Consider the following 12,646-nt stretch of genomic DNA (forward strand, 5'->3'; position numbering starts at 1 on the left):
TTGCCAACCAACATCATTTAAATGTACCTTAAATGCCAAAACCTACTCTAATTATGATTTTTCTTATAATAGTAGGTAGGGGAGGAAAGTATGCTAAGTTTGCAGTTACTCGAGCGTTATGGGGACATATTGGGTTGTGAAGGGTAGGTCCTAAAACCAAAAAAAGTTAAGTTAAGTTTTCCATTAAGTGGGGGACTTTCCATTTTTTAATTTAATTTTCCATTTCCAACAATTGTTTTTTCTGATTATAGCACCATCTATCAATAATTCAAAAAAATATCTCGAATAAAATTTACTTATTTTTACGCAAGGAATTAAAATCTGCAATAAAAAATGGGGGCTCCTATTTATAATTTTAAAGTACCCCCACCCCGCCTCCGTGGGGGGTCGTATTTGGTGTAATTCGATAGATTTTTCAAAAATATTGAATACCTACGTCCCTAGGTATATTTCTCAGTTTTTCGATCTGATGTTCATTTCGCGAAATATCGCGGGGTTCGTATTTAAAATTTTTAATTTACCCCCGACCCCTCTCCGTGAGGGGTCGTGTTTGGTATCATTCGATAGATTTTTGAAAAATATTGAACACGTATTTTTTGTTTTTCGATCTGAGGTTCATTTCGCGAAATATTCGCTTTTTTGTGAAACTTTGTGACTCATCGCCCATTTCCTTACGCCAAGCTCAAATCACTGGCGGATCCAGAAATTTTTTTTGGGGGCGGGTCATAGACCTTGATGGTGATTACTTTTCTCTGATGTAAGGTCACTTTTAGTCTGAACACCATTAGAATATAAGTGGGTCTTCAAATATTTTGGGAGGGGGTCATGACCCTGTGACTCCCCATCTGGATCCGCCAGTGGCTCAAATCGTCAGATTTTTGAAATATACAGTTTTACATGTATGTACTTAACTTACCTTATCTTAATATGACAATTTCGACTTTTTCTAAGGATAGATTTTTTTTCGTACTCCCGTTAACGAACTCCCCTGTATTATGAGCCAATATATGGTAGAGGTAGGTACATTAACAGGGTGCAGGGTTTCTCCCCATGTGATAATCTGACGCGCTCGAGTAACTGCAAAAATCCCCTACAATAATAATACAACAAAGCATACAACATTTCGACACGCACACAAACCGATTCTAAGCCAATCTTGCATTGTAGGAAATATTTTTTTAAAATGTCATCTTATTGCAACACTTTCGTATTTTCCATGTTTGTTTATCCCTCATTGGCACTCATCTCTAAATTATTTTTCTTGTTTACTTCTATTTTAAAAATTGGCTCCTTTTCCTGAACCAACTACAAGTATTTTTTTGTACCTACTTATATCCAAAACATAAATTTTTTAGAGCTAATATTTTTACAAAATAGTATTATTGTTTGTATATTTACACATAACACTTCTGAATTGTGTGTGACATTTAAGTTAAATGTATAAATACAAATTAAAAGAATGACCATTGAACTATTAAAATTAATAATAATAAATTTAATAGTTCGCGCAACCGCAGTAGACTTTTCCCCTAAAGAGAGTCTGAACTCAAGATGGCTGACACTTGTTGGTTTTGATATTTTGTAAGCGATTATTTCGAAGTTTTAGTTGTTTCGCCGAACTATTTTTTTAATTTTCGACTGATGTGTTAGTGCTTTTCTTGTGCGGTGCCCGAGTTTTCCGAAAAATCTTATGCAGTAATGTTATTTAGTGAATTATTTGGAAATGACTGCTTCCGTGGACATTCATTATTTACTATTTTGTGGTGTAAATATTGGATTATTGTACATCTAAATGGATAACTCATCGACACCAACAGATCGGTAAGAGGACTGTGTTACTTAGGAAGGCTATTTAGATTTATTTTACTGATAAAAAGCAATAACAAAACGAAGGGCAATGATGTAGTTGACACTTACGTCACTGTATATTTCTCTACCTGTTAGCCAAATTCAAAGAAAACAACAAACAGTCGTATGTCTAGGCTTGACTCGGATTACGGTATTGTTTAGGTTTCAAATAAAAGTTCAAACATTTGTTCTAGTTTAATAAATTTATTACATAGTGCATTCCTGTTTTTCTTTGGTCAACCTTTTGTTATGAAATTGCTGACACTTATACTTCATCAATGAAAACAGTTTTTGGCACATACCTTGTGCATACTCTATGTAAAATAGCTATCTACATTCAAAATAAAATTTATTAGCTATGTATTTTTGTAGTTAAGTAGGCGTTCTTCATGCTGAATTGCTCATTTGTAGCATAATTTTATACCCAATGCACTTCATTAAGATTTTATATTACTCTTTTCATTAATTTACACATCCTTATACAAGTTCTTACTAATCTTTTAAATATTAAATGACTAACTGTGACATAATAAAATAATGCCACAATTTTTCGAAAATTTGTTGTCTCCCAATACTTAGGCAATATGACAATATTGCCAAATGGCAACAAGTTTGAGAAACAATCTGAAGCATTATTTTCTTATTTATTCTTAAAGTCGTGTGATATTCGAAAGATTATTTTTTAATACTCACAAAATTAGAGTCTTTTATATTTCATATTACACCTTTTCATATTGAATTCCTTTAAAATGAAGCCCAATTTTGGGATAGAACTTAGTATTTTGTTCTAGTTTGTAACCCCTTTTATCACAAAATATTTGAAATTGCTTCCAAATTGAATTGTTGCTAATTAAAATATTTTTAGTTGCATTTGCTCTAATCTCTTTGATAATTTCTACCACTGATGCAGAACTAAAATGTTTATTTTGGTTTTCTCTCAAATGTGACAGTTGTCAAAACTAAAAAACTCATAATTATTATTAAACAGAAAAAAAAATACTTAGGTACTATAATTTATTCTTATACTGAATTCGCTGTGCTGAGATTCACTTTGACACATTCGGAATAGGAAATATACAACACAAAAATTCCTACCTCACACTATTAATTGCTCAAACCAACTTATCTTTCATTAAAAAAAAGAAGAATTATTAGAAATATTGGGAGTGTATACTAATCTCATAAAATTTTGTGGAGTTGATTTGTACAAAATATTTTTATTTTGTACAATAAATAATTTTCTCATTTGTTATTAATATACATTATAATGGTGTAAATAAATAATTATTGATTGGTGTAAGGTTTATGTTATTTATGTCTGTTTACTATTAATAATATAGGCTACGAGCAGGTATGTTTGGTTGTGCAGTAATTTCCAGTCACGATTAGCAACTGAACTTCCTAAAAACGAAATTACTAACGTCACTAGACAGTTGTGTCTCAGAAAAGCGAATCGACTGTAACATTAATATCACAAGAGAGTGAGAATAAATTGACAATAATGTGACAATTTTTTGTAAAGTTGTTGCTTGGCAATAGACACGAGAGCCTGTAGGGCTCTAGTGACAATTGTCGAATGTAAACAAGTTTCAGAAAAAATTGGAGCATTATTTTCTTATTTATTCTGACTATTGTGTGATATTCGACAGATTATTTTTTAATACTTACATAAAAAATTCATGTTTTTGTATGAAAATATTCAGTGACATTTATCCCAATTAATGTGACACACATTTTTCAACTTGTCAAAGTGAACAGCACAGTTTAGCAAATATTCACATGAAGATACAATAAAATATTAGTTAAAATTATTTATAAATACAGTTTTATTCATGAAACAATCTTACCGAAGTACACTCGAGCGCTTAAAATTGCTGATTTGTGTTGTCCTCATGACAATTTGACAGGTGCAGAACTAAAAGTTTATTATGGTTCATTTCCTTAAATATGACAGTTGTCAAAACTAAGTAATTAAACAAAACAATCTACCTAAAAATATTCCCAGTACTTATAATAATCTAGGTAGAATATTCCTGATATAATAATAATCTGATTGGACAGAATTAAACATGTGATGAACAATATTTCTACAGGATTGGAAGTTAAAATCATTAAAACATAATTGGATATAATATCACAAGAGAGTGAGAATAAATTGAAAATAATGCGACAGTTTTTCGAAAATTTGTTGTCTGGCAATAGACACGAGAGCCCGTAGAGCTCGAGTGGCTTTTGCCCAATGACAACAAATTTGAGTAAAAATGAAGCATTCTTTTCTTATTTATTCTTACTGTCGTGTGATATTCATAAGATTATTTTTTAATACGTATATTATGGATATTTTCTTAAATTTGACAGTTGTCAAAACTAGGAAACTTGTTGCCATTAAACAGAAACAATCTACTTAAAAAAAATTCTATCGGTAATTTTCTACAGTAGATAATTCTCAGTATAATTTTAATCTGATTGGACAGAATTAAACATGTGATCAAATATCTAACTACCTATATGATTGGAAGTTAAAATGATCAAAAAATAGTAAGTATAATAATGTAAGTAGATTTTTCCCATTAAAATCATCTGATTGAACAGAATTAAACATGTGATGCAAAATTAAAAAAATAATCTACAGTAGGTAAGTAATTTTCTATTTCTACAAATTTATAAATCAACATGTTAAGTTAAGCATTGTGCAATCCTTTTATTAACACATCTTTATTTTAGAAAATTACTGATACACTTTTGTACATTCTTGAAGTTCTTTGGTAGGTTCCTTTTAGCAATATGTAAAAAACAATTTTGCACAAATATTTGTGAAATTGCCATCTTCATTGCAATCTATTTTGTTATTATGAGGCAAAACAATTTCAATTGATTTTGATAATATTATAATAGTTATTGCAGAATAGAGGAAAATCTTGGCAGGAAGCCAAAGAATTAGCTAGGGACCGAAAAAAGTGGTGTAAGTTCGCAGAGAATAACGAGTAAAGAAGACACCTCCACACCTTACGGTATAAGAGGATCATTGATTATGTACATGTATGTATGTATAATAAACTGCGCGTCATAGAAAACAGGCACCCTAAAAAATGGGTAATTTTTGATGTCGCGTATCTCCTAAACCTGTTGTCCGATTTAAATGATTTTTTGAATATGTTATAGCCCTATTCTTTGTCAATATCTCTGTAATAATATTTTTGCAAAACAGGTAAATTTTCGTTGTATACCAGGTGTACGAATCAAACTGTGTTTTTTTCTCAAAGTTCGCAACACCCTGTGGATTATTCTAGCATTTATAAAATACTGAAATTAAAATTCAACTATAGCCTCAGGTTTTCTTAACATTGTGTTTTTTGATTCAACAGGAATTCAAAAATAATTTTTAATTTGAAATATCTCAGTGGCGTACTATTTTTTTCTTTAAAAATTTTGAGATCATTACCCGTACGCTCGCCAATGGTGAATATAAAATTCTTAATTGTATGTCAAAAAATGCGCAATAACTACCTTTTAAAACCTACCAAATTTCATTTGCATATCTCAACCGGTTTTAGGGCAATAAATAAATCGTCAGTTTTTAAGAAAAAATTCAACATCCTTTATGTCGGAAACGAAGCATTTGCGGACATATGTTTATAAAGCAACCGGTCATTATGTTTTCATGCAGAATTACCCCTTAAAGTTTATCGTACTTCTTTACAAACACCCTGTACTGATAAAGAGCATGCCTAGTTGTTAAAGTACCTAACTTTTGTATTATCCATCATAAACGAATGAATAAAAAAACAGAATGTTAAGAAAACCTGAGGCTATAGTTGGGTTTTAATTTCAGTATTTTATAAATGCTAGAATATGCCACAGGGTGTTGCGAACTTTGAGAAAAAAACACAGTTTGATTCGTACACCCGGTATACAATGAAAATTTACCTGTTTTGCAAAAATATTAATACAGGGATATTGACAAAGAATAGGGCTATAACATATTCAAAAAATCACTTAAATCGGACAACAGGTTTAGGAGATACGCCACATCAAATATAACCCATTTTTTAGGGTGCCCGTTTTCTATGACGCGCAGTTTAGTTAAATTAAAAGCAATGGACTGTGAAACATTTATAGAAAATTTTGTTACAAATTAAAACATTGCAAAGAAATTATGTTTTTACCAAGATGGTTAAATTGAAGATCAAGATACTTACTTACTTACTTACTTATCCTCTTTGTTCCCACTGGAACATAGGGCATCTACTGTCACTCTCCATTTTTTGCCGTTCTTGTGCTATTTCTCTGACTTTTTTCCAGGTTAGGCCAACATTTTCGGCTTCTTTAATAATTATTTTCTTCCATGTATTTATCAGTCTCCCCTGTTTCCATTTTCCTGGAGGTTGGAATTCCATGGCCTGTTTTGTTATGTCTGTATCCGGTTTTCGTAGACTATGGCCCAACCATTTCCATCTTCTCTTTATTATTTCTTTATGTATTGGTTCTTGTTTTGTTTTTTCCATAAGTTTGAGTTTGTGATCAGGTTGGGCCAAAATATTCTAAGAATTTTTCCTAAGCATTTCATTTATTGATGAATGATTAAATCTTTCCAGTGTTGTGTTTTATTATTCTCCAAGTTTGTGATCCGTATAATAGTACTGCCTTTACATTACTATTGAAGATTAAGATACAGTGGCTACAAATTATAAGAAAATGGGCATATAGTCGGTTCGCTAATCTCAGACGCAACTGTCTAGTAATTTTAGTAATTATTTTTTGCAAGTTAGTTGCATCTTGACAGACTAGATGTGGCTGGATATTACTATAGAACCAAGCACAGTGCTCATAGCCAATATTAAGAGTAAACAAACATAAATAACTTAAATCTTACGCCAATCATTATTTATTTACATAATAATAAGGTATTGATAACAAATGAGGAAATTATTTCGACACCCCCATCCCCATCGAACAAGGTTGTAACTCATTTTTAGTGATTTTACAGGACAGGCAAAAAACGAAAACATGATTTTTTAAAAATTTGTAGCGAAATGATTAGACTCTTTTACACTAATGTGATATGATATTTATAACATAATAAGGGATTACTGTGAGATGTATGTTTTGTAATTTTATTAACTATTGAATATCTTGACTTTGAGTGAGATACAACATTCAGATTAAACATGAGTATTCGTAGAAAAAGGTTGTAACTCGCCTAACAACCATTTTACACTCTCTGTGTTAATTATTTTTCCCGTTTAACTATTAAAAGGTTGTATGTTTTGAGTTATTTGCAATATAGCTAGGAAAAAAATTAGTTTTTATGGTATATTTAAACAAAATATCAGCTCACAGTTTACACAATTTTAATTGGAAATTATAAATTTTACAATAACATTAATATTCTATCACTATGAAAAAAACATGGTATAAAATATTTCAAATTTTTCTTATTGCGTATCTGTAAATATTTAATTTTAAACCATTTTACTTTATTACTTTACTCTTTTACTATTAATATCTACTTCAAAATTAACATGCGTGTCCTTAAATAGATTAAAATTTAGAATTTGCTTCTGATTTATTTCAGTTACAGATTTAGGCTTGCCTGATGCTTTAGTATATCGTGTCATGGTTATCCATTGGTGTGGAGCATATACAACTTAATGTTTTTCCGTTTTTCTATAAGGGCATGCATTGAATCACCCCCGTTTTGTGAATATGCTATTTAAAAAATTACATGTGTAATGTTAATATTAAACTTTTTCACTACATAGAAGTACGTAGCAAACACTATTCTATACTTATTTTGTCCACCGCAACTATCAAAAAGGAAAAAAAGTCCATAAATCCTGTTTTACTTTTATTTCGATAAATTGACTTGGAGATACCCCATGTGCTTGAATACTTTATAAATTAAACATATGTGCAACAAAGTTGTAACTCATAAAAGACCGTAGAATTATAAATGATCTAGCTTTTATTTATAAACTACTAAATAGTGAAATCAATTGCCCTGATTTATTAAAATTAATAAACTTTAATATTCCAAACCATGATCTGAGAAATAATAACTTGTTCCATGTACCTCATCATTCAACAAACTATAGTCTTAACTCACCAATAGATAGAACTTTGAGTCGCCTGAATGATTTGGACATCGATTTATTCTCTTCTTCCAGTAGAGTATTTAAAAACCGACTAAAATAAATTTTTGCAGTCAGCACTTATGTTTAATGTTCAATATTATATTTTCAGTAGATTTGTTAATTTTTGCCATGGACAATGCTTTTGTATTATGTAATTTATTAAGTTTTTATTGTCTGTAGTTAGTTGATTAATGTTGGTTTATATTATATTATTATTATGTATTGTCACTGCAATAATGGATTGTGTGTATGTTAAATTTAGTTTTATTGTAATGTACTTACTACAGTTTTATGCTGTCACACTTTCATTTAATTCATTTAATTTTATTTTTTGTTTTTTTTTTACTGTTTTACTGGACTTTACTACTACTACTTTTACTTCTACTTATTGTTTATATACCTATGTATATTTTTTATGAAATTGGGGAAACCCGTAAATAAATAAATTAAATTTTATTTAAAAGCGTTGTTAATTGTCAAACTATTGAGAATTAAACTATGTCGTTTATATTGGCGTGTGCGCAATTTTTTGCTGAATTCGCCTGTGTTGAAATCTGAAAAAAGGTCTAACTTGAGTTACAACCTTGTTCGATGGGGGTGTCGATTTATTGTACAAAATAAAAATATTTTGAGGAAATAAATTCCACAAAATTTTATGAGTTTAGCATACACTCCCACCATTTTCAATAAATCCTCTTTTTTTAATGCAAGAGTAAGTTTATTTTTAAAAGAGTAAGTTTATTTGTTAATAGCGTGAGGTAGGAATTTTTGTGTTGTATGTTTCCTACTTTGAATCTGTCAAAATGCTTTTGAGTTGAGAGGACAGTGTTTACTTACTGTACCTACTTATTTGAACATTGTTAGCATAAACGAATCTAAAACATGTCATCAAAAACATTTGATATTTGAAGCAATATTCTAGTTTTCCTTTTCTTCTCATATTATTTCTGTGGTACTAAGGCAAAACCCGATATGCCAAAAATGATCGATTTTTCGTTTTTAATGCCAATATGTATATTGAGTAGTGATGTAACGAATGTCATTTTTTTAACATTCGCGAATACGAATGCAAATGCGAATATCTGCTACTTACATTCGCGAATGCGGATGCGAATGCGAATGTCCAGTTTTTTTTTAATTTGTTTCTATTTTTGTAATGTTTCCTAAATTTTTAATGAAAAGTTAATTGATATTTAGTGTAAATCAATCTGAATCTTAAGCTTTATTACATAATACCAAATAATAAAAAAAAGTGAAGGCTGATAATGTGATTATTCAAGGTTAAGTTCTATCTATATATTGCCCTTCATTTGTCCAAAGTTGAACGTAGGCCTCCCCCTTACTTTTCCACTCTTCTCGGTTCAGTGTTAATGCTGTCGATCTGGTCGCTGCGTATCTCTTTAGGTCATTCGACCATCTCGTCTGTGGTCTGCCCCTTCCTCTTTTGTAGTCCCAAGGTCTCCAGTGAGTTATCGCTTCCTTCCATCTTCCGTCTTTGCTGTTCCTCTTTGTCTGCTGTTGTGTCCTGCATATTTCCATTTGAGAGTAGCTGCATGTTTGAGGTTGTTACCTTTTCTTAATAAAAAAAGATGAGAAGTGAATAAATTTTGATTTTATTAACCTAATATTATCTTAAAATTATTTTTTTTTCTGGTTTTCATATTCGCAAAACATTCGCACAAATTTCGCGAATGCGGATGCGAATGCGAATATGCAAAAACATGCGAATATTCGCGAATGCGAATGCGAATACGAATATTCGTTACATCACTAATATTGAGTGATGAAGAATATAATGACAAAACCCTACATGGCTAAACGCATCCATGTAATCAGTAGATGATAAAATTAGTTTCCAATATGTCCACTATTACAACAACACTGAGAACTTTTAAACTCATCTGCTACAAAATCACGTTTTTTGACATATCGAGTTTTGCCTTAGCACCACAGATTTATCCTTTTGCCCTCTCAGGCTTCGAAAATTCCAAAATAAAAATACTCATCTGAAGTTGATGCCGATGGGTGGAGGTGTTCACAATAATCTTTAGAATATGTTTATGCTACAGTCTGTCAGAAGGCACATCTCCAGTTAAAGGAGTTAAAGGGTTAAACATGCCTCACAAGAAAACATTTTCTTGTGACATATCTACTTCATAAAATAATAACAGATTTGTGGAAAAGGTCTGTGAGGAGACTGTGAAAAAGCAATTATTTGCAAAATTCACAAGAAGTGAGACATCTCAGTTACTATAGAGTAGAGCCATATCTTTACTGTATGGACTATAAGGTATTTACATAGGTCATAAACAGGAGATTAGATCACTTTACACCTGGGAATATCTGGCCTTATTCAAACCAGGACAGTACTCTGAACAGAATACTAATTGAGGAATTCATCATCACCATGCAACCTCTTCTGTCCACTGCTGGACATAGGTCTCTCCCATTTTTCGCCACTCTTCACGGTTCTGGGTGTCTTTTTGCCAATTCTTGGATATTCGTTTAATGTCGTCCATCCAGCGTGTTGGTGGTCATTGGGCGGCAGTCAATTCGTTTTCTGGTCCATCTCGCTATGTCACCAGCCCAATTCCATTTCAGCTTGGCTATACGTTCGACAACATCAGTGATACCTGTTCTTTTCCTTAGGTCTTGGTTCCTGATTTTGTCTTTTTTTGTCACGCTGAAAATCGATCTTTCCATGCACTTTTGTGCCACTGTGTTGTTTTTGTGAGCGTGAGAGTTTCTGCTCTGTATATCATAATAAGACAGAAGAACACATTAATTCAGGAATTAATTCAACTTAAATCAGATATTCAGCCCTATTCTGTAACTTTTAACAAATCGAATAGAAATGACCAAGTCGAATCGTAATTACATGAAATCTGAATGTTTGATATCTATCGCGTCATTTTTGTGTTTGGCTTGGCATTCTGTAACTCACATCGTAATCAGAGTAAATCAAAATCTCTAACTTCTATTTTACGTGCTCAGGAGGTGGTGGCAACCCCGCATTAACCAGTGAAACTAGTGTTCTGTGACTTGTTTGTTACTGTATCTCTTAGACAAGGAATGGATCTATACTTGAAATATGACACTGTTGCCATATCCTCAATGTTTTCATACTATCTTCATACTGTCCTGAAGTTTTGAAAAGTAAATAAAATATTAGTGTAAATACTGGATGCAAAAAGCTCAAAAGAGGATACTTAAATGGTTTTAAATTAAAGTTAATTAAAATTGTTATAAAAAAAGAAGATAAACTAATAAATAAAAAAGATAAATGAAGATAAGATGTATAAATGCTTTTAAATCAAAGATATTTAAATTGATGTCATTATTTATTATTGTTAATAAATTATTTAAAATCGATATTACTATGAAGACTACAGGGGAAAAACAAGGAACATAAACACCAGTAAAAGGATAATTCTTATGCTACCTCAAAACTACTTAGGAGATTCTTAGCAGAATTCTAGCAAGTCTTATTCCATAATCTTAATTTAATTTTAATCTATATTAACTTCTTAATTTAATAATGTACCAAAAAACTGCTAACATCCTTAATTTTTGTTCAGTGGCGTGCGGACAATCCTGGTCCTTCGTCTGGATACAAATTCTTAAAAAATATATATAGACTGATCTTTCTGGTTATTGTCCTGAATTGATAGGCTAGTCGATAGTACTCAGTTTTTGATACCACATGGCGAGAAAAGTCAATATTCATCAAAAAGTGACATTCCCTGTTTTCCCCTGTACTCTTCATATCGATGGCTTAGTGTGAAAACCTCGTATCTCATTAAATTACAATTTTACAGGAGAGGCAAAAAACTGATTTTCTGCATAATATAACCTAAAAACAAAAATTACCATTACATATTTTTAATTCGAGCACATTGAGACAAATATCTGATATTGGCCTAGAGCTAAAAGTGTTAAATGTTGCTATTAGATTGGAAATACAAATATTAACTATGAAAAACACGTAAATATCCTTGCAGTATATAGAGCCTTTGCCCAAGTAACTATGATAACCTCGTATATCTTGATATACGTGTTTTTCATCTTAAATGAGGTTGTGTTTATTATTATTTACGAGGTTTTCATTTTTCATAGCTTAATGCACACCTCCAAATACTAGGTTGATACAGTACAAATTTTTTGATTTAAGCTTCATAAAATGTTTCTGTATGCAGGACTACCTTTTACTGTTCACAAAAAACATTTCTCTAAGTCGAATCTCTGAAACAAATACTCCAAATTAAGTACCAAAGTCTTGGTTATAAATATACGTGGTATTCACACTAAATCAAGAGAGCAATTGATATACGTGGTTTCTTTTTTCGGCTGTAGAAAATAGTCTAGTGTATTTGAATTTTTTTTAACAGTTGTAAATCGTGAGAGACAAGGTATTCAAACTAAAACAACCAAAATGTCATTTTCGAAAAAAAAATGAGATACGAGGTTTTCACACTAAGCCATCGATATGCATTCTTTAAGATTTTATTCCAGCTGAAATAACTTAAATAACTTTTCCCAAAAATCGCCTCTTTTCTATAATTTGTTCAGACTATGAGCTTTGATTGATAAATATACAAGTTTAGTGGTATAATATATTTATCAATCAACTCATGTCATAAGTCTATCTTATTCTATTCTTATAT

At 31.0% G+C, this 12,646-nt stretch overlaps 1 protein-coding gene across 5 annotated transcripts in view; it reads left to right on the forward strand.

Moving 5' to 3' along the window:
* Positions 1–1,522: 1,522 nt before the first annotated feature.
* Positions 1,523–12,646, forward strand: part of LOC114328206 (rho guanine nucleotide exchange factor 11) — a 767,005-nt gene continuing 755,881 nt past the window's right edge. For 3 of the 5 annotated variants that reach the window (XM_028276988.2, XM_028276990.2, XM_028276989.2), the window contains exon 1: positions 1,523–1,821. In XM_028276988.2, the coding sequence (XP_028132789.2) occupies positions 1,793–1,821 (29 nt within the window). In that variant the 5' untranslated portion in view covers positions 1,523–1,792. The remainder of the gene's footprint in view (positions 1,822–12,646) is intronic. The other 2 variants (XM_028276991.2, XM_028276992.2) reach the window with 1 other exon arrangement.

The sequence above is a fragment of the Diabrotica virgifera genome, chromosome 1 (genome assembly GCF_917563875.1).
Source record: "Diabrotica virgifera virgifera chromosome 1, PGI_DIABVI_V3a".
NCBI lineage: Eukaryota > Metazoa > Arthropoda > Insecta > Coleoptera > Chrysomelidae > Diabrotica > Diabrotica virgifera.